General features: G+C 37.9%; 1 protein-coding gene across 2 annotated transcripts in view; it reads right to left on the bottom strand.

Moving 5' to 3' along the window:
• MYBPC3 (myosin binding protein C3) overlaps positions 1–18,270 on the bottom strand; it is a 59,325-nt gene extending 41,055 nt beyond the window's left edge. Inside the window, exons 1-9 of one of the 2 annotated variants that reach the window (XM_058806460.1) lie at positions 18,175–18,270; positions 9,087–9,353; positions 7,045–7,140; positions 6,732–6,818; positions 6,442–6,590; positions 5,406–5,523; positions 4,035–4,083; positions 2,787–2,831; positions 471–527 (exon numbers count right to left, since the gene is read on the bottom strand). In XM_058806460.1, the coding sequence (XP_058662443.1) occupies positions 471–527; positions 2,787–2,831; positions 4,035–4,083; positions 5,406–5,523; positions 6,442–6,590; positions 6,732–6,818; positions 7,045–7,140; positions 9,087–9,353; positions 18,175–18,199 (893 nt within the window). In that variant the 5' untranslated portion in view covers positions 18,200–18,270. The remainder of the gene's footprint in view (positions 1–470; positions 528–2,786; positions 2,832–4,034; positions 4,084–5,405; positions 5,524–6,441; positions 6,591–6,731; positions 6,819–7,044; positions 7,141–9,086; positions 9,354–18,174) is intronic. The other variant, XM_058806459.1, reaches the window with a different exon arrangement.
• Positions 18,271–23,257: the final 4,987 nt, after the last annotated feature.

The raw sequence follows: 23,257 nt of genomic DNA, 5'->3' as shown, positions 1-23,257 counted from the left end.
TACAACTGGAAGAGTAAAACATATTTGTCATATTTATGCAACAAAGAATATCTATATAATAGATAATAATAGTTGAACAGTGTAATAGTTACATTTAGCTATCTAATAAAAAATCTTGGTTCTTAATAAGGCAGCATTATAAATTGGTATTTTTAATCCCCCCATTCCCCCATGAAAAGAGCTGCTGGAAACATGTAATTACCTGAGTCCAGGCCTTTTCTATCTTGGGAAAGATTTTTTTTCCTCTTTTTTTTTTTTTCTCTCCTGTATAAACCTAGCAGAAATGCAGCAAATGCTGTGTATTTCAGGAAGTAGCCATAATTACCTGTCATGCTTTTTCCATTTAGAGCTGCTTTAGGAAAATGACAAGGATTCTGAATTTGTGAAACTTTCACTTATTCCAGTTCTGGTGTTTCAGAGTTGTTCTACAGAAGCCTTATTTCTCTAAGTCTATGGATTTTTTTACTCACCTTTTTTTCAGTAGGGAGCTGAAATTAAACTCTGCCCCATCATCATGTCCTTCAGTACTGTACAGTAATAGAAAGCCATAATTAGTTTCAGAAGGAAATGAGAATAGCTTGTGAGACTATAACATAATGTAGATGGCATATTTTTGTAGAGGAGTAGTAGATGGGTTTATAATTAATTAGAATGTGCATTGACATGGAAAGTGACTTAAGTAGGCTCTGTGTTCATATTAATTTGCATTTAGGTTTAAAAATAAATGTAATGAAATTGTATTTTTTCTATGCCGATTGTGCATGAAGTTGTACAGGGTATTAATTTGGTCATCATATTGATTTGGAATGTATTCATTATCACAGAGGTGTTGCAGAAGTTTCCCTCTTTCCTCTGTCTTTCAGGAGTGTGGATGTTGTTTACAGTTGGGGCAGTATTTAATCAAGCTTTGTGTGGAATGCCTCACAACCTAAAATCATTGGTTTTATCCTTAGCATTATCCCAGCTGTAATTTTTTCTTGAGGCTGTTTGTGTTACCAGAATTCATTACACTGAAAAAAGTGTCACATCATTGGTGCCTGGGAGAGTTGAAGGAGGAATTCTGTGCTCTGCCTTTCAGTTCAATATGCCTTTGCTCAACAAGTATCATGACAAGCAATGTTGTGGGGAGTTGGTCTGTGAAAACAAGGAGCACCTGGCAGGAGCTTTTTGATGTGTGACTCTGCCCATTGCACACAGTGAACTCAGATGGAATGCACAATGTTATTTTTGGTGTTCTGAATCCAGTGGGTTTTAGCTGTGCTTCTGAACAGTTGTAATACTGACCTACTCTGGAAACAGCATAAAGTCACTACAATCACTTCTTTAGATTTAATTCCTAAAAAAGGTCTTCTTTGCATTCAGACAGGATTTAGAAAGCCCAAATGTATTTTCTTCATCTCAGCCAGTCTACTATCATCAATGACCAGCTGCTCTTTAACATCTCTGTTGTCTTGAGTGAAAGAATCTGGTGACTCCACCTCACAGCATTAATATTCTTCCAGAAGCAACACCTTGCATTTAATTATTGTTTCATAAGAAGAATATTTTCTTTCCAGTTGTACTGGTGGTAGGTGTAGGCCATAATGTCCACACACAGTCCTAGTTGCTTCAGAAAAAAACAGTCCATCTGTAGAATGTAAATCGAAGTGTTGGGAAAACTCAGCATTGCATGAACAAGAAGTTTTAGAAATGAGAAAACAGTCTCAACAGAAAAATTATGGGCATTTTAACAGTACTATAAAAAATGAAACAGAAACAAGTACAAAGTTCTTGTGCTGCTGGACAATATAAGGTTAAAGAACAATTGAGAGTCAGTGTAATTTGAAATATGCTGTGACAAGAGATCTTTTCTTTAAGAAAATACTGGCTTTACATCTTGGGTTACTTTCAGAATAATACATTACTGGAAATTATAATTTCCTGGGTATAAGGCTCAAACAGAGAAGTGTGGTTTTGGCCCTACTTTCACAAGAATTTATGTGTTTGCAGGCATAAAATGTACATAAAAATAACTATGGTAATCCCAAATTTGGAAAGGATTTCCTGTGATCAAATATTCAGTAAAACAGGTCTACAGCTAGCAGAATAACTATTCACCTTATTGTTTCACAAATGGTAGTTAAAGTTTCAGGAAAGACCAGCAATCAAGGTTTAGCTTTTTTGAAGAAAAGACCCTAATAATTGCTTTAACATGCATATAGTTAAATCTAATCTCAGAACTCCAGTTCTTGCTATAGTAGAAAACATTAGGAGCAAAAGGCATGGAGTGAAAAATTTAATGATGATATGATAAGGAGTGTGCCAGGAAACAAGAGATTTTCAGTTGTGTTGATACATTTCTGTGAGCAACAGCAATTTTAGTCAAAATGTGCTCAGTAGAGAGGAAAACGTGTAAAACAGAGAGGGCAGACATGCATATAATTTAAAGTTACTTTTTTTCTTCTGACAAGGGTGAGAAGATGTCACTGGCCAAACACATGCATGTTTTCTCTAGATGAATCTGCCTCTCACTGAACTACCAAGCTACTCTTTTCTTTATTTATCTGTTTTTATCTATCCTTTTATGTTCTTATGTTTTATCTTTTTAATTTTTCTTTTTTTGTCTTACATTATTTCATATTTATATGTATTAATCTCATATAAATACTACACATTATAAACAGTGATTTATTTGAAATTTAAGCTGCATCTTAATTCTTTGGGCTTGTTTTTTTTTTTCTTCCTAAGCAGAGAGAGACAGTTCATTGTAAGACTTAACTTTGTCTGCTGACACAGTCAGTGACTACCTGAGAAAGGCTGAAGTCATCCGTCTCCCCCCTCCTGCTAGGCTCCTGAGCAAGGGTATCAAAGACAAAGCTTCAGATTTAAACAGTTCAGTTCAAAATCTGGCTTCATTCTTACAGGAGAAACTGACAATCTGAACTGCCTGAAGCTGCTCACACTGCACTCCCTTCAAACTGATTTGGAATTCTTTTAATTGTGCTAACAAGAAGAGAAACTCTCTTTTCACTGCAGTGAAATAACACAATGCACTTAGTACTGAGTGGCCACCTTTTTACGGTGAGGCTGGTGAGCTACCTATAGATGCACTTAACTGCAGACAAATTCTGCTAGCCTTGTTTAATTCTTTGTGAAAGATTTTCTAAGATTTTCTAAATCTTAGAAAAATTCTCATATAAAAATAGGACTTATAGAGAAATACTCAAATAATTGCCACAGATTATTTGTGTCCTATAGAGAAATAGATGTCAAAATATTATTGGTCTAGTAACTTTTCAGAAATACATATAAAAACTAAAATAGAAACTTATTATTGCATGAAGGAAAAAGGGAGCACGTATTAATGTCTAACACTAGAAAAAAATCCAACCAATTTTGTGAATCTTACTAATAGAAGGGAACATTATTCCATTAAGAGAGACATCAGAAAGTATTAAAGATGGGGGGAGATTGGCCTTTTCAACACCAGTCTTTAATATCTAAGACTACATATACCTGAGTTTTCACCACTCACAATGTGATTTTCTTCATTCAGCTAATATAGGTATAGAACATGAAAACAGATACAATCAAAATGCTTGCAGGAATGTTATCAGTCATATGCTGCTTACAGAGCTCACACCAAACTCCACTCTCCTTGTTTGGCAAATGCAAATATTTGTACTAAGATACATGTAAGCCAGACAAAATCAAGACCAACATCACGCAGTATCTTTTCCGTCTCTATTGGTCTATATCTGGAATGCTCTTTACAGGCCTGGAAAAAAGGTGCTGAAGTTCTTATTACAATTATACACATTATGGATTGCCTAATTGAAGGCAAGCATGATTATTACAGTAGTACAAAGTCCAAACTCTCTTAGGTGATTTCCAGGAGTCGTATAGTATTTTAATAGTAGAAATATTTTCTTAGTAGACATCTCTGTGTTTGTTTGTCTAACAGCTTTGCTTTTAGCTAGTTTTTTCTGGGAAAGTGATGAATTGCACAAGGATGTGTAGCCTGACCTAGACAGGTTTCTGCTGTGCGTACTCACGTGCGGCGGAAGGCAGCTCGGATGTCCAAGTCTCCGCTTACAGGTGCTTCTGATGTGACAAAAAGTAATGAGGAAAAATGGGAAAGCAAGTCAACAAAATGTAAAAACACGCTGCTATTTTTAAAGTTTTCCTTTGCTGGCATTTTTAGAAAGAAATTCTTATATTGTAAATTGTGATTAATTGCATATTGAAAGATTAACACATCATCTTTAAGCACGTAACCTTCACTAATTTTAGCTTTCAACATCCAGTGGTTTTAACTTATTTCTGTCTCATGTTTCATAATAACCTGGAGCCTGATGGACTATCTTATCTCTTGCTTGTCAGTTCTCCTGCTGCAAAATTTTAATTTCAATAGTGTCTTCACAGAGTATTTAAACCCTAATGAGAATATGACTGGACATCAACTGAATACTATTATTAATAATAAATTATAATTTATCTTCTGACAGCAGAGATAATTTCTGGAACTATGTAGAGAGGTACAGAAACCTAATTGAGGTTGTTGTATAGAGAGAATTCCATTACATTATTGGTATAAATTGGTGTGCTGCTACTGCTGGGAGAAAAACTGTTCTCAGTCGCTGCTCCTAAGTCTTATGAGTCCTATCTAGTGAAACTACTAAATTTAACACTGCTGATCAAATAACTTAATAAACCTTTGTTGTTAGGTTCAGTGGTAGCTGGACAGAAGTTAATGTTGCAGCCCCTTCAACAGAATTGCTGAAGCCAGAAATGGTCCAAACACTCAGTTCTTTCAGTCAGTCCGTGCTTATACTCTTACTTAAACTTTTCCAGTCAAGGCCAAATTGATGTTGAAATGTACTTCCTTTTTAAGTTTTATAAACTTTTCAGCATAGCACTTGTGAGGGTGGCACCATGCATTAAGTAAAATGAGTCATCTGCTCTTAAAGCAATTTTATCTCACAAGGTGCTTCTGTGCGAGTTGAATTTATTTATATAGGAAGGAAAAAGGAATTGACAATAGTGTCACATATCTAAATCTATCTTTTTCAAATATCCATTTTTAGTACTTAACTTTTGCCAAAATAAGAATGAACTTCTATTCTAGTGGAATTGAACTTAATGAAAGAATGAATCTGAAATCAGAATAAAGCCAGAGAAAATGTGGGCAGTTTTGCATCTTTGCATGTGCTTTCTTTAACAGCATCGCAGTGCTCTGATCAGAGTGACAACCAAGTGGTATTTCTAATAATCTCAATCCCATTCTCCTCTCTAGATCTTCAGGTCTATACTTCAGATTTGTGCTTGTCTAGTAACCATTATGTACCAGAAAGAATTGTTGGTGGACAGGGAAAAAAAGTACAGGGGCAGGAAGGAAAAAGAGAGATGGAAGGAATTCACCTTACCATTGACTGTCAGGCTGAAATTAGAGCTATCAAACTTGTCCTTGGTAGACACCTCACATCTGTACCCTCCTGCAAAAGTCATGTTTGCTTCTATGATTTCCATTTCAAAGGTGTACACCTAGAAGAGAACACCAATGATACAATAATTAAGTTAGAAAATAAAATGGTGAAACCTGAGAGAGGGAATACATGGAGAGAAACAGACAAAAGATGAACTATGTCTTTGTTCACCCTTTGAACTAAGAACCTCATGAGTGTCCAACTCATTACTGTGACAAAAAATTATCTATAATCCCCAATTCAGTAGAAACAGCTGAAGAGTGCTGTCAGTACAGGTATTCTTGAGGATAAAACAGTGTATTATCAAACTGTGCTGGGGCATACACTAATTCCACGTGCACTGGAAACAGGAATAATGCTTTCACTAAGCAGTTTTAGCCTCTTCCCAGAACGTGTGCAGAAGAGGCCAAAATTCAGGGAAAGGAGTGGCTCATGTGAGCCAGTCTGTCCCGTTCCCTCCAGGAGAGGGTGGTAGTGGTTCATGTACCACAGTGGAAGCAAAGTCGTGGTACAGACTCGTGTTCCTGCTCAGGTACGTTTGGACAAATTTCTGGTAAAAAATGGGTCTTATTCAGCTACTTAAAGCAGTCTAGACAATGCAAGAGAGCAATGAATTCCAGCACTAATAGCAGAATGATTGACCTATTAAGACCAAGATAGACTATGCTTAAATAGCTGATTGTTTTCTCTTAAATATACCAAGTTTCTTGAAGGAAGATGAAGGGAATCCTGCAGTGGAAAGTGCAAAACTACTCCCCCAGTCCTCTAGAGGTTTTCTCATTTCACCACAGATAAGGCTTGCAGGAGTATGTAGAGTTTGTCTCTTGTCTGTGTGGTCAAAACACAGACTTCTGTGAATAAGTATGGCCTTGTGTGTTGCTTTGGGTACCTTAACATCAAACTATTTTAGTTTCTATTTTCCTCAGATTAAAGATTAGTACCTAGAAGACTGAGAACCCTGTTCTGCCAATTGTACCTTGGTATTTCGATCATAACTGTCATGTAGCTGGAGATGTTTCCCCACTTTGCTTCCCAGGTCCATCCACTTTCCTTTGAACCATTTCACTGATGGCTTCTTCAGCAGGCTCTCACCGGCTACTTTGGCAGTGAATGTGATGTTTCCACCTTGTAGGAGAAGTAGATTAAAGTAAGATTATGAATTATGTTTATCTGTTGTGTCACTGCTGTCACTCTGTACTTAGAGAGCTAGGGATAGTCAAGCAACAGGTACAGTTTACAAACTTCACTTGACCAACATGCACTCACCAACAGTAACTTCTCCATCCTGTGGTCGTGCCACAAAGAGCCCAATGGGGTCCAGAGGTTCTTCTGGGTGTGTCTCAGCTGATGAAACTGATATACATCATAATTACTATTTAGACTTTTTTGCATCAAACTGTATAGTGAACTAGTTAATTAATTTAAAAACTTCTCAGTAGATTTCTTCTGCCTCTGAGATTCTTTATTCTTTGTGATCTGCTTTCACTTACTGTCTCTGTTTCACATTAAGGAGTCCCTGTGGATATTCTTCCCTTCTGCTAATAAACCAGACTTGATGTCAATGTTAATTCTCTATTACCTTCTGTGTTTTGGCTGCTTTCTGCTGGTGGAGCAGGTGACTCTGGGGCAGCTGGGGCTGGAGCAGCTTCTGCAGGAGTGACTGTCTCACTCTTTTCTGGAAATGAATGTAAGCCAAGATTAGAGAAAGTCTATTTCCTCTTTCTTTTTGAAGAAATTTTGCAAAAGAACAGCCTCTAATATATTTTAGGAAATGCAGAGAAATTAGTGTTGTTTCCTGGAGCCTAGAGGATGTGCTGGAAGCAGAAGGGGCTCCCTGAAGCAGGATGATGAAGCTTTTTCTTTTGATGAGCACAGATAGAACTGATGCCTGGTTTTTGAAATTCTATAGACTTAATGTGTAGAAACTTGTCAGGTGATGAATAATGCTATTATTTGTTGCAAATGTCAGTAAACTAAAGTAACTACTGTCAGTTTCTAAACAGAAAAGGTAATGAAAAATGATGTAATCATTACATTTGTAAACAGTTTGCTTATTAATGAGATTTTGTTTAACGATGCTGTTGGAATGTAACGTTACAAAACCTATTGTTGTGGGCAGCTTGGAAAAAGCTCTAAACACTGCTAGTAAGCAATATGGAGAAAGCATTTTAAAAATCCATCTGTAATGTCTTCCCCTGGCTTATGGAAGTTTGTATCCTCTCAATTAAACCATGACCTCAGAGACAAATTTAGGCAAATGCATTTGGCACAATGGAGAAGACAGAATTGTCTGAAAATGGAGTAGGAGTGAGCAACTGGAGCAGATGGAGGGAGGTAGAATTTCTTGAAATAGATCAGTTGCAGAAAGATATTTTTTCTCTGTAGGTAGTGGGGCTGCTTCCAAATAATAATGGACAATCCAGTTACTCTGTGACATTACACACTCCACTGTGCTCCATAGCATTATTTGCAAGTTTTCTGCCTATAGCAGCCTCTGCATGGAACTAACCTGAAAGACAATGAGGAAAATATGATGAGTACTATATGTCCCAGTTTCCTTTCAGGATGAGATAGCAGGACCATATTTCTGCATGCTCTGACAGCTGGCAAGTTGTCCTAATCCCTACCAGGATTTTCCCTCACACATAATCTGTCATGCCCTGTCTTTGCATATGGAACAGGACATCTTGAAGCATGTTAAATATTCCTCTATTTATTTTCAGCTGACCATAAGGTCTCACAAGGTCCCATCATGTTGCTAAAACAAACAGTGATAGCAAAGAAAAGGAAGTGATATAAACAATCTGAGTTTGAGGCTTTTCACCAAGTTGAAAATCAAAAAGTCAAATACCAGAAGTGGTAAATGGATACAATTTTGGAGGGGGAAAAGTGATTTGGAAGGTCAAAATGTTTCAAAAAATGAGTGATTTCATCTATCCTGTCTTCAGATATTTTTTCATGAGAAAATTCCAGGGAGTTTGACTCTTTAAATTTATTCCCAGGAAAAGCCTGGGAAAGTTTTTGAAAATTCCATGTAACTGGTCTTTTAATGCGTACAAAGGTAGTAATAATGGGAGGTACATAATAATACAAAGGCTACTCTTCATATTCAAGCCCCTCTTGAAAGACACATTTTTGGTAGCAGGAGATTTTTGAGACAATTTTGGGGAATGTATGAGCTTCTAGAAACATTACAGTATAACTTGTGTTTTGTCAATTGTTACAATTTTGTATTTAAATTAAATAGTTATAAGAAAATTTCAGTCCTAAGATCAGGCATTTCAGTTTAGTTCAGGGTGAGGATTAGATTAGCTTTGCTTTGCTTTTCAGTAGTTAAGTGTAAAAGCTTGGCAGAATTCTGAAGATGTACATTGACATTTCCCCTATGATCTCTTCTCTGTGGACTTGGGACACCTGGAAAGAGGTGTCTTAGCCACTGGAAATGTATTCCTCAGCTTAATATGAATTAGCAGCTTCAAATAATTGGGCAAAACAGATATATTGCTGGTAGAGACATTTTATAGTGTTTATATAGGCTAATTTCCATGGCCTTTATTTGTGAAGGTTGCATGTGGGACTAGAAATACTGATCAAACCAGAATTGCATAGGAAATGATGTACCTGGTTCCTTGACCTTGAGTTCAAATTTGACCTTGGAACTTCCAGCTATTACAGCATATGTCACATCATCTTCTTTTCCTACGTTATTGATTGTCAGTGAATGCTTGTTGCCTTCTGTCTTGATGACATATTTTTCACTTTCAGTAATTTCTGTGCCAGCTCGCTGCCATTTCACCTTGATGCCGGATTTTTCTGTCTCTGCTTCAAACACAGCTGTGTTTCCGGCTGTCACCTCTGTTGTCTTTGGCTTCTTGGTAAATGCAGAAACTAAAAAAAGAGAGAGGGCTCACTGAAATCTGTTTTGCAGTTGTGGCATATCTGGTGTAGTCAGCTGTTGTGGCTACAGCAGCTGCCTCCTTTCTCTCCCATCTGCCCATGCAAGTTATAAATTACAACACTTTCCCCAGAGAAGTTGTGGAATTGTCTTTGAGTTTATCAGGTTCTGTGTCTCACTGGGATGTCTTATCTCCTCCACATTGTCATGAAATAAAGTGAAATGGAGAGCAAAATCACCTCACTTTCTGTCTTCCTCTTTCTTTTTCCCCATATTGAGCTCTGGTTTTTCATAAGTGAATGTTTTGGTCGACGACAAGATGGCATGGAATATATTCTTACATATCTAGCTGTCTACATTAATTTGTCTACATTAATTTGCCATGCACTTTCATCTAGAACTATTAATTTTGTCCTGACAGCTGCTTAATACAGTTGTTACAGAGGATCAGGATCTGTTCTTCAACCACACTGCACTTTGTGCAGTAACCTGTGCCCTAATAGACCATAAGGAATTAATGGTTCATCTTTAGTCCTTCTGTTTTGACTGATGAAGGCTTTAGTGGAAAGGAATTCACATTCCTATGATGGCCCTTTCATTCCAGCTATAAGGATATAAATTATTGTTTGTATTCAGAAGTTTACTTCAGCATTAAAAGTTGAAGTACTTGCCTACATGACACTCTACAACAATTACTTTCAAGGTGTAGATTAAAATATTTCTGCAATGTGTCAAGAAACGCTTGGGAAGCTTATGAGGAGAATTAATGACATTATTAATATATAGGGTGAACAAGTGTAAACTAAATGATGTTTTACTTCATATGCAATCAAAGTAGCACAGCAGATAGGGAACTGTAAACAAACAATGTATCATGATTTTCATCCATGGGTATCCTAATCTCTCTCAAGACTTGGTTTTAGTAAAGTAACTTGCTTTATTAATTTCTTTAACCTGATTTATTTATTTATTTATATTTCTTCATCTTTATTTGGAATCAAGTTTTTCATTTCATGTTCGTGTTTTTTGTCTTAATGAAATCTGTTATCATTTGCAAATTGCCATGAGCTATGTTGATGTGTAAAAATACCAGCAATTAACATTCTGATTCATACACTGCATGTTTTTTTGCACATCATTCTGTCATCTTTCTATTGACTCACCCCTGTATAACTACATTTTATAAAATACTAGTCATTTCATCACATCTAATTTTATCAGTCACCTCTGTGGCAAATTGTCTATGGCTCTACTCCTCTGGCAGCCACAGGAACTCCTCCATACAACACAACAATGGTTATAATTAGCTTTGAACTTTTAGTTCTGCTTTATAAAAATGAAAGAAATATGGCATGAAAAGGTTTTAAAAGAGAAAGCTTATATTCATGTTCAAACAGGTGCTTAAGTTCATGTAAATGGTATATTATTAAAAATACCACCTATTATTTTTATAAAATCTCTGCTCCTGTAGCATGTCTTCAGACTGCATAATTTAGTTGACCTTAGTGGAGTTACCTCTGCAAAGATTTCATCTGATGGCCTTTGGTCTTTAGCCACAACACAATTCATGCTTCTTGCATTATTTTGCAAAGGATTTGAACCTTCTTAAGCATCAGTTAAAATATGAACTACAAACACTTTTAGAATTTAATAAAGATTGAATTTTGCTTTTCTTCATTATATAAAAACCAAAATTACATATTTTCAATTTCTTTTTCTTCCCCCCCCCCCCCATTTTGTATTTCTGATGAAAACATGAATTTTAGTTTTCAATGAGCCTAGAAAAGCCTTGAAAAACCTCCTGTTTTATTCTTCTGCATGGTTTCCTTCCCTGTTAAGAGTGTGGAAAATTTCCCCTGGGAGTGGAATGTTCCTGCATGTTTATAATTGAGGGGTTTTTTTTAAATCTGGTGCAATAGTTCCTTAAAAATGTAGTGCTTTGTAGAATACAGGACTTTGTACTGCAGTGTCCTACAGCGTGCTGCCTGTTACCAGCTGCACACCTTTAGGTACCGTCCTGCACTTCTGTAAATGACACAGCAGGGTGTGCATTGGTGCAGTGTAACCTGAATAACTGCAGGAGAGTTACTGTACACAGCAGGCAGGACATGCAGGATTCCAAAGACCTGTGAAGGTGTCAGGCTGCTGCACAGTGGGAGACAGGTCAGTTCTGGGAGCCACTCTCTACTGGCTGGCTGGCTCCTATGAGTCTACAGACAAAGCAGCAAAGAGGCATGTTTTCAGTCTTTGAGTGCTATTATCATCACTTCTATTTAAGCACAAAAGAACCTAAAAATGTATTAATTACCTAACAGCAAAGTGATTTGTAAAGGTTCCAGCCTACAGTGTCAGGGTTTCATGACATGCATACTTGCAAGTAACTCTGTGATCTGCTGCACACCCTGTGAAGTGATTAGGTTTCTTACATTTGTTTTGTAGATGACTCAACAAGAACAAAATTGTTGGTGAGAACGCAGTGAGAAATCTCTACCACTACACAACATTTCTGGCTTTAGGAAATCTAAACACATGTGCAAAAGTTTATATGTAAGACTCCTTTTATTCCCTCCCATCTTTCCTGCCAAAAGGCACTTTAGTTCCAACTTAAAATGATTGTGAATATTTCTGGTAAGTACAGAATTGGAAAAGCCCAAAATCTCCCATGAGGACAGAGGCCCTCAACAGCAGCTGCTGTGCACCCACTTTTTCACTGGTAAAGGAGACTCAGGTTTTAAATGAGTATTTTTCCTGTGGTTCCGATGCAGTCAGGGACAGTGTCCAGAGTGGATTCTCTCTACCCAGCTTTTCTTTCATCTTTCACTGCTCTTTTTGCAAAGGAAAACTAAAGATGTAGGCCTGGAGATTTTACAGGAAATTACTTTGCTGCAGAAGAGAGATTGCTGAAGAAGCAACTGAAGAGAATACTGTATTTTTTCCTTTTGGGGAAGAAAAGGGGCTGCTTCAGAGGTTAAAGAGTTCAGTTATTCCCCACCCTTTCATTGTGGCTGCTACTTTAAGTAACATGTAAATAAACCCAAGTTGACCAGAGGTTTTTTCTCATGCAGTTACACCAATGTAATTCAGGTATTTCCCCATTAGGAATACTCCTAAACACCACTATCCAAAACTTCTGGTCTGTCCTGAGAACCACACTTCTGCCTGCTTTTATCAGAAACACATTCCCCATCTGACAATCTCTCTCACTACAATGTTTGGCTTCTACCCAGATACATCCCTCTGAGTTCTATATATCCATCCCATACTTTAAACACTCTTGAATGTGACCACCACCATGAGGCAGTGGAAAACCCAATGACTGTGACACGTCCTGTGTGATGTTGTGGAATGTGTCTGTCAGCCACTGACAGATCTCAGCCGCTGTCCTGTGTTTATCCAGACTGCAGGTGCCCATGAGTTAGGAGCCATAGGGCTGGGGCACCTGATATCCTCTGCTGCTCACTGTGTTACCTCTCTGATTCCTGGTATTATGTAACCCAGCCACACAGGGGGAGAGAAAAGGGACATTAGCACTAGCACACCATGGCACTTCTGGGGAGAGCAGAGAGCCATGTGAGTTACCAGGGCTGATGAAGAGAGAAAGTGTTGAAGGTGCTCTGTGTGTTTATTTGGGATGGAGTTGGTGTTGCTGTGGGGATTTAATGAAGGGAGAGAAGAGGGACATGAAGCTAATAAAAGAAAATGAGCCTAGGGCCACTTTGCACTAACCCATTTTTCAACACTTCACCTCTCATAACCCAGGCCTTCCTAATCACTTCTAGCTTCCATAATGCAAACACACTCACATAATTTCTGAGTAACATAAACCAGCAGATTTTACCCCAGGCAGAAGAGGAAGCAGCTGTATGTGGTCTGCAGTTATCTTGCAGAAACTTTTTGGTGGTTAAGGCTGCAGCTACCAGAACTTGTGTCGTCCAAAACTCTTGAAACACCTGAAGAGGTAACATCAGCCATACACTGTATATGTTACACAAGTTTCAGCTTAACTGGTCAGTAATAAAAACCTCTGTTTGAAGATCTATGATCAGATTGCATTTTTAAAATTTACTGGTAGGTCTTTCAATCAGGAGGATGAAGAAAAAAAAATACATTTGCTTTGCACCAAATTAAACTAGAATAAAATAATTTGAGTTCCAAAACTAATTTTCCATAATAGTCACCTAAATAAAATAGCAAATTTAGTATTCTGCCTTCATTCTGCTGCCATTTATTAAATCTTCTAGCACCTTCATGTTTTCTCCTTTGCTTTCTGACCTGCTTTGAAGCAATGTCTTTCTAACATCCATCATCAAACAAGTTTACTATTATGATTCAAGTCTTTTTCATACTCTCCTATGCAAACCCCAAGAAATGGATAAGCTACTACCAGGGTCTCTATCTATTGCACTAAAAATTATTTCCTTTGCTCTCTTGTTGAGCTGTCAATCTATTTACTGGGCTTTTATTTTATGAGTGTTTTCAGGCAGAGACTGTTTTTCTGTTGTCTTTGTACAGCATTAAATTGTTAGTAGGTAGCTGCCAAGTACTGTTGTATCTCTAATAACAAGAAAAATTATTATTAGAAGCTAGAAGAGCAATTCTTAATTCATTATTGTCAGAAAAAATGGAGGTAAGGTGTACAGTAAAATAATGTTCAAATTACCAAAAGAATTTCATTTGCCAGCAACATCCTCTAAATAATCTGGTTTAGAGTCACAAGCATCAGCTGAAAAACTATTCCTGAAATACTAGAATTTCAAAGTATGTGTGAACTATGTGAAATGAAAGTGAGCAAGAAATGTGTTTTCTACACAGAGTGGTAGAGGAGAATATGTGTTAGATGACATTTTCAGATGATATTTCTTCCTTTCTGAAATAAAACCTGTTAAAGGTATAAATTCCTGAGGAGAATCTAATGTATCTGGTTGGATGCAGCTGCTAGAAACTACAACAGAAATTTGTGATGAGTGAAATTAGACAAAATAATCACAGGTTTCTCCCACAAAGCTGAGTTATCTTATTGCACATTCTCTGTACTTCAGAGAATGTTAAAATATGTATTGGTCAATATATTTAAATAATATTACAAAAGCAGTAATAGCTTTTGGAATTCTTTAATTTGTTAGGACTTCATGTTGAAAATTGACTTTTGCTTGCACTTGGCATCTAGTTTTGCTTCTATATCATTTGCTCTTCCATTGAGTTAAAAGCCCAACTGAGGATAAGCAGAGTTCAGTAATGGAGCTTGTAAATTCCTTTCTGAGGAACTATATAAAGATGCTGCACATTCCTCAGTCAGGACCTAAGTGGCTTCTTGCAATTACAAGCTTAATCATTCCATGATCCAGAAGCTATTGAAAGACTCAATCTTATCATTCCTTGCCTACTTCAGCAGCTGAGATTGCAAATTCCTGCAGCATGAGCAACAGGCGAGGAATAGTTTCACTAATCAGTCACCTCTCTCTCCATGCATCCATCACACTTGCTGTAAAAGGGGAATAATAATGTTCAGCTTGGTTTGAATCTTAACTTGCACAAGAGGAAACTATGTCTGTATGAATTTAGGGTTTTTTCTGCATTCCTGTGGTGCATAGAAGTTTGTTGCAGTACTTTGTTCTGCTAGGTGCTTGCAAACGTGAAACAATGATCTCATATTCAAACTAAAATTATGTGGTTAACTCTTCATTATGCAATTATTATTATTAAGATAATTGTTATTTTTAGTAGTAGTAGTAGTATTGAAACCTCTGTTTACTTACAAGTTATTTGTAAATTTTGGATGAAATTTCCTAATCAGAACTGCAAAATCTTGACTCCTCAGTCTATAAAATATGTGAGTAAAAGCTGACTGATCTTCAGAGAAGGTGAGTAATATAGACTTCTCCTTTCCCAGCTATAATAAGCACATACTTCCCATTAAGTCCCATTTATCTACTAAATTTGGTGTTTAAAAGTCAACTATTTCCTCCTAATGTCATAAAATATTTTTAGGGAAATGGTTGGGGTTTTTTTAACGTTTCTGAATTTTCAGAACAAAAAAATGATCAAAATTTTCAAAATAGTGAGCTTTTGAACATAGATACACTATGAAATGTTTAAATCAAAGGGATAAAAACATAAAGTTTCTGCAACAAACCTGCAAAGAGTGCTGCTTTTCAAAGTTTGATTGTTTGCTGTCATACAAAACTCTTACAGGTCTTATAAATTCTGTTTCTCTTGTGGATTTTCTAGAAGGTTAGGACAGTTCTTTTGTCATTCTTGAAATAAGTAGGGAAGTGCTTTATCCTGAAGTATTTTAGTTGGGCATTTGAAAGTGAAAGAATGTCTGTTGGAAAATCTAATTCACCACACCATTTAAAGTTTAATGGTTTATACAATGATTTTGGTTTTTAGGTGGGATTTTCCGGGGGGGGTTGGTGGATGGGGTTTTTTTGTTTATTTGGGCGGGTTTTGGGTGTTTTTTGGTTGTTGTTGTTCATTTCTTTTTACGTAGTAAAAGCCCTGTTAAAACAGCAGATATAAGCAGAGTATCTCTGATCATTCTTTGACATGAAGAATTTTCTTGTGCATATACACCAGATGCACAAATTTCAGTAGTACAGACTAGGGACTTCTTTGGGCTCTTCAGTAATCTGGCTACATGGTGTGTGAAAGGCAGGAATTGTGATTTATCCAAGTATGAATTGCCCAATGGCTATTTGGCCCTCCCAAGATGGTGCTCAGCATTATCCCATCTTGAAATGGCTTGAACTGTATAAACAACATGAAATAGAAAACCAAAGGGATTAGTGTCTCCTGGGAGACTGAGAAGATCCTCTCTAAAAGTTGTGGGGCATGTGACTGGTTCTGTCTCGGTCAGAGTGTGTAACAAGAGCTTTTCCTCCCCCTGCTGTGATAATCCCAGTGTTTGGTCTGGTTTGTTCATAAGAACTGTGTAGGACTAGTGATGTTAGACACCTGTTAGATTTCTCTGGAGAAATAAGTTGGGATAGAATTTCTCTTCACCATTAGCCAGCAAAAGTGGGCATCTTCACAAACAGAGACATTGCCTCTCCCCCACAGAGAATGGAAATGTTAATTTAAAGGCAGTTAAAGAATTAGAAATCAAAAGTCATAATGCCAAGGTGTCACTGTCAAATTTTGCCTACTCTGTTGTATTTCTTTTTGTCTGCATTCACAACAATTGAACATTTCAATAAAACTTAAAAATCATGTGACTTTAAAACCAGAATATAAGTATGATTTTCTCATTTTTGAGGAAACTTTCCAGCTTATATTTTCAAGTTTTTATCTACAATTACAGGATCTAATATACATTTCTTTTTTATATACAAATCTACACTCATTAGAAAAGGCAGCCTTATGAATATGAAATGATGTTATATTCGTAATACAATGTAAGGATTGCTGACACCACTGTTGCTTTAGGGTTATCACACAGAGGGAACACAAAGAATCTTGTTGGAGTTAACCATGCTTTGATGCTTGGCAGGTTGTAATGGGGGAATCTCTGGGTGTGTAATGGGTCTGCCTCTGGTAGTGGCTGATTTAAAGTATTTTGGTCAAATGAAGGTTCTTAGCAAGTTCTCCTTTTGTTATTGTGACAATAGGAGATTGTCTCAGTGGCCAAACTAAGAGCAGACCAATCCTGCTCAGGCCTTTGCAAAGCACAAAGGCCATTATTAATAAGTCTCCACAGCTGGCACTGGCTAACTCTGGAAACTGTACATTTCTAAAAACACGTGCACCTCGTACTGTACATTCAGGTAGTGGTGGTTCTGGATGTGCACTGGCACCAATGAAGTGACAGCTCTAAAGTGGAGAATCCCAGATTTAGTACAAATTTCTCCAGACCTGACTATTGAGCATGTTCACACTTGACAAACAATCAGAAATTCAGCTTTTGTCAGCTTTTTTTTCCAAACTTGTAGATGCAAAGTGCTCCTGAGGCATCTTCCTCTGCAGGTATCCTGAAGTTAGCTGCCTCTTCCTTTTCTTCCCAGGCTCTCTTCCTCCTACAAACACCAAATTCATTGCACCTTGCACCCCATTCTAGGCCTCCTCTGTGTGGGCAGCATCTGAGTGATTCCTTATTTGAAGATTTTTAATTAAAACATTCATAAATTTGAAGTAGTTTCCTGGCATTTTTCTCTGTGGCTCTGTGACCTTGGCTTCCTGAAAAAGGCTAGTTATCTTCTGGCTCAAGGGGAAAGGATGAAGGAGGGCAAGGTAAAGAAATTGCCATGTATTCTTCACAGTACAATTTGCCTTTTTTTCCTAGAATTCTATTGTCAGTGGTTAAAAGAAACAGAAAGAATAAACTCTGACCGGGTTCTGTTTGTTTTCATTTTCACAGAGATTTCATTCACAATAAATACCATCAAATTTTGCCAATAATACTTCTAGAAATTGTCAGGCGGAAAAAACCCCAAACCCAAAATAAAAGCAGGAGATATTTATACTATTTAGCTGTCCAAGAGAGAGACTACAAGCCTTTATTTGTTTTTTTTTCAGAGACCTAAAGGTGACTAGGAAAGGAAATGAGAAATTAGGCGCAACTGAGAATCAAATGAGTTTCACCTCTATTTTTGCCTCATCCAAAGTCTCTTGAGAAAATTCTGTGGCTGAGGGTTATCAAAGCAGTTAGTAATTTCTCTTCAAGATCACTCAGTATCTCTTACATCTATAACTTTATAAATTTTTTCCCTGTCTATTTATTTTTTCCTTTGAGGCATCTAATTTCTCTATCATACATAATCTACTCACATTTTTCCTGTCAGGCTGTTCTTAGTTTTGTCTGTCAGTTATGATCCTTACCTGTTTTCTTTACGGGCTCTGGCATCTTCCCTTTGTTTCTGGTGGAGCTCCCAGCTGTACCTAGAAAGCAGGGTATGAGTCACACAGGAATGGGACTGCAGGGCTTTTGAGACCCCCTAAATCCCCAGGGGTGGAAGCCCCCATCCTGCTCCTCCCCCTTGATCCCCCCCTGTTGTCGGCTACGGCACCTTATCAGCAGCAGGGCACTTGACAGGCTACATCAGCTGGGATAAATATAGCCAAGTTCCAGGAGCCAGGGAGCTCAGGCCACCCAAGGCTGGCTACCACTGATCTGGTGCTATAAACCAGAGCACAGTGTGATGCTGCACATGCCTGCAGAGCGTTTTCTGGCTCCAGGCATGTATTGCATGGAGAATTCCAGCACTGCCATGTTTACAGCACATGCGGCAAACTAGATCTGATTGTTACATCTCCTGTGTGCTGGTTCCTGCTTACTCTAAGTGTGCATTTGCTTATATTCTTACCACTTATTTCAGTTTTTGTTTTTGTCATAATTGGGTCAGAGCTGAACAGCCCCTCACAAACTGGTTTTCTTGTTTCTTTTTGTAGCTCTTCAACCAAAGACTGTATTTGTAGAACTAACTGTGAACTTTAAGGAAAGAACTTTCTTTTGCAGAGACACTTACACAATACTGACATTTGCAGTCACAAGTAGAAAGCATGACACTACTTAAATAGTTTTAGTCCTCCCTCCCCATCCACCCACTAGATCCACAGCATACGTTTCTTGATAACTAGCAAGTTTTTTTTCTTCTTCTTTTAAATATAATTTTTAAAATAGTTACAAGGTTCTGTTTTATGCCAATAGAAGTTTCAATTTTGCTTAATCATATAGAAAAGATCTGGGGGAAAATCTCACTAGAAAATTATTCTTGTATGGCCATTTCATGCTCCAATCATTGCTTCTTATTTATTCCTATATTTAGCAAAATTCATATATATATATATATATATATATATATATAAAGATTTTGCATATTAATATGCATATTATTTAGCATATTCATATATGGCTAAATAGTAACTGTGGACAATCATTCTTTTGTTATCATGATGGTTTATCAATTTTGAGTTTTAAGCTTTACCAAAAAACTCTGGAGGCCAAACATTGAGCATATTTTAGCCACCACTTGTATTGACAAAATAATTAAAAAAAAAAAAGAAAAAAGGTGTGGTTTTCATTTTTTTCCCCCCAGCTTTACTCTCCTGTAGAAAAACTAATTTTTAAATGATTTAACATTTTGGCATGGAGTTCAGAATAGACCAGTGTGCAAGCAGCTCATCAGTCACTGAACTCCGTGTCTGTCTTTCACATCTAACTCTCTCAGTAGGCTGATGCAACAGTCACAGCTGATACTTCTCCTGATTTAGGGCCAAACACCTCCTCCCCTTCCCTTGAAGCAATTTTTAATGGATGAGTGAGGGAGATGGGCAGGATGTCACCTGTGTTTAATTTCCATTGCCTGGTTTCTAGTGGAGCGCAGTTACCATGATTTGTATTTGGCTACTATCCTGTGCCTGAGATATTTCACTGGGAGTCAGGAAATTTCATTTGGCTGTTTGCTTTGCCTTGAAACCTTTCAAAGGGCTTGGGTCTCACTTCTTCCCCACAATGAAACACAGCTATGAGGACTTAATCTGATGCAGGGAAATGATTCTAACCCAATAAAAACTTTGCAGATTTTGTGACTTTTAATGTTATTTAAAGTAATATTTCAAATATATTGCTTTGTTCAGTACTGGGAAAAATGAATGTTTTGTCTGCTATTACACATTAGGTTACCAGGTGGCAGCATTGTTGTAATAGTAAACTTTTTCTAGCATTTTCTATATTATATTACATTACATTACATTATATTATTTGACTACTTTTAATAACAAAACTGCTATGCAAATGAAATGTATAATTTCAAGGGCTACCCTGACCCAAAACTACACAGTTGATTGTGATAACTACTTTGTAGTGCACTGCAACACTAGATAATTGTTTAGCAAGTGTGTGAAGTTTCTCCTGTGTTCAAATGAAACTAATGTACAAGAACAGTGAAGCAACTGTTGAAATAAATGTCTCAGGGCCTGTGCTTAAAAAGTGAGTGAGAGGGAAAATTCTTCCTTGTCAGAGGAATTACTCTGAAATTATTTCTCTGTGCTTCAGACAGTGTCTTTCACCATGTCATTCAAAATCAAGTTCAAAAATGACAGAAATTGGTGCCCTGCCATGACATGCTGTGCAATTTTGGATAGCTGCACCATGGCTTACACAGAGAAAACCAAGAATTTATTATTTATAGCCAAAGTTAACAGCACCTCCTTCTAAAAAGACTACACACCTTCTTATTAAAAAGCTATGTATTTAGGTGCTTGTGACTCTGCCCAAATTTAGCTATCCAGGCAGAAAGTCTATATATTACTTCTCTATTTTGGACTTCTTTTCCTGGTTGTTTCTGTCATGCCATTTAATTTCTTGTCTCTATTTCTGTTTATTTGTTTCTCTGACTTTTGTTTTGTGTCATCAAATTACCACCTCCTCAGTGGCTCTGCAGTTTCTGAGGACAAGGCAGTAAAATTGCCTCAGTGGCTGCAGATTTGCTGGTGGGAATGGTGGGACAGCTGAAGTGGCTCAGTGCAGAGCAGGACCCATCCACTGAAGTGCTCATAGAATCATGGAATATCCTGAGCTGGAAGGGATCCACAAGGTTCATCAAATCCAGCTCCTGACTTTGCACAGGACAGCCCCTGTACCCACACCAGGTCCCTGAGGGCATTGTCCAAACATTCCTTGAACTGTGGCAGGTTCCTGCTGTGGCTTTCCTAGAAGTTCTGTTCTAGTGCCCACCCACCCTCTGGGTGAAGAATCTATTCCCAATATCCAATCTAATCCTCACTGTTTCCTTTGAGTTTTTGAATCACAGAGTGCTGGTGTGTACAGTGCAAAACCGCTTGACCTTTATGACAGAACTTGAGTTTACAGGGATCTAGGAGATTTGGGTAATTTGAGCTTATTTGAGCTTTCCTCTGCACAACCATTTTATATCCCTACCCTTTGCACTCCATACTTGAGATCTTTCTGTATATTTGACAGCAGCTTGCTTTCATTTCAGGGATGTTCTTTTAACTGGCTTCATGCTAAACAACCTGAGTTACTGCATATTCTAGACTATGTGGAAAAAATGCAGTCTCCATATGCTCAGTGAGAACTTTCTACATTTCACCCTCTGAAGAAGTTTTTTTGGGTCATTTAGGTCCAGTGCAGGGCTCAGCAGAGTTTTCTATGCATTTATGTCAGGGCTAATGTGGGACTTGGACTTAATCCAGACACCTAAAGTAAAAGCAAACAGCCTTTGTGTCCTGTGCTCCAAACATTATCTCCCTCATATCAAAATAAAGGGGAGAACCAGCAGGGTTGGGGGGCAAATAGTTGGAACTTCTGAGAGGGAAGGGATCACACCAATTTGAGTGGGAGGAGGAAATAAAAATATGTGATTGAAGGGCGTGGATGGGGGGAGAAAATTGGTTTTTCTAGGTAATATGGGAGGGATTTAAAACAGATTATTGAAGGACAAGAATATTAGACGGGGAGCTGGAATAGAAATGGGGCAAAGGGAAGAGAACTGGTGATAAGACTGAAACTGTAAGAGGATGTGGGATGGAAAAACTATAAATGGCTGAACAAATAATTTGGAACTGAGAACCACTCACATAAAGAGAAGCTGACTGGAGGCATTTGTGAGAAAAGTTGGCCTGAGAGGAAGCAATGAACTAGCTGGTCAAAAGTTGAAAAGGGATATTGAGAATAAAGCAGTTGGAATCTACTAATTATGGAGGCATCTACTGGCTGAATCTAGCTATGGAGAAAAGCTGACCGAAGAGCTGGGAATTGATAGCTCAGGTTAGCAGAGAAAGGAAAGCACAGTGTGGGTGAGTGGGAAAAAAGGGAAGAGGGAATATCTAGAGAAGAAATCTAAAATTATGTTTCTGAAAGCAGACACTGAAAACTCAGAAATGTCAGTAAATCTAAAAGAACCCAAACTGATTTGTATACGCAAATGCCCAGCTCAGCACCCAAACATTCTTCACTTTGCATAAGGCAGAGGAATCGAAGCATTCTGCACAGAGGCACCAGTGGTCAAAGGGCTTCTTATACCCAAAGCACTGCGGCTCTGCTGCTGGGGAGTTAAAACAGAAGCTCAGAGGGAGCCCTTAAGGCACAGAAACTGCATTCCTTCCTACCACAAAGCCGCTTCCCCAATCCTTTGCATAACCTTGGTCTCCCCAATACCTCCTCCCACCCTTCTCTCTCCTCCTCTACCTCCTGCTAACCCTTATCTGCTCTACCACATCCTCATTCCCCTGCTGTCCATAGACTGCGCTGCTCATTCTCACGTACTGCTTTGACTCCCCAGTAGCAAAAAGTAACACTGTGGGGAACCAAAGGCATGAAGGAGGATGTGGCTGGATGAGTGGAGAGAATGGAAAGAAACACAGAATGGAAAGAAAGTTGCCCTGAAAAACCTGATCTAATAGGCCTGCTTTGAGTAGGGGGTTGGATGGGGTGACCTCCAAACGTCCCTTCCAACCCAGGTTCCTCTGTGTGCTGATGTGAGGTGTTCAGCTAAGGCAGACACGGGTGAGTTATGAGTGAGGAAATGAGAAAGAATATCTCAGCCTACTGCTGTTTCCATGCTCTCTGGGGGACATTCACATTCCTCAGCTCTTGGAATAGGACTGATTATTTGGTTTATATACAGACCTCTCTAATAGCACAGACTCAGCTGAGCCAACTGAATTGTAATGTGCAAGTTTTTTTAGAGAAGAAAGGTGAAATTTGGCGAAGTTTTGGCTACTGTCACAGTTTCTTTAAAGAGCAAGCTCTTCATCTACTTAATTGTAATATATAAGTGGCTTCACTACAGTAGCATTTTTATTACAGGCACTACATGTTTAGTGTTTTAAGTATATGGGTATGCAAAACTATGTAAATCTCATTTGAGTGTTTCTTAGAAGAAGAAAAGGTGGCGAGATAGCAAGATAACCCACAAAATAAATTAGAAATAAATGCAAA

This window comes from Ammospiza caudacuta, chromosome 6 (genome assembly GCF_027887145.1).
Source record: "Ammospiza caudacuta isolate bAmmCau1 chromosome 6, bAmmCau1.pri, whole genome shotgun sequence".
Lineage (NCBI taxonomy): Eukaryota > Metazoa > Chordata > Aves > Passeriformes > Passerellidae > Ammospiza > Ammospiza caudacuta.
Note: the sequence above shows the minus strand (reverse complement) of the source record. Positions and strands in the feature narration are given on the sequence as shown.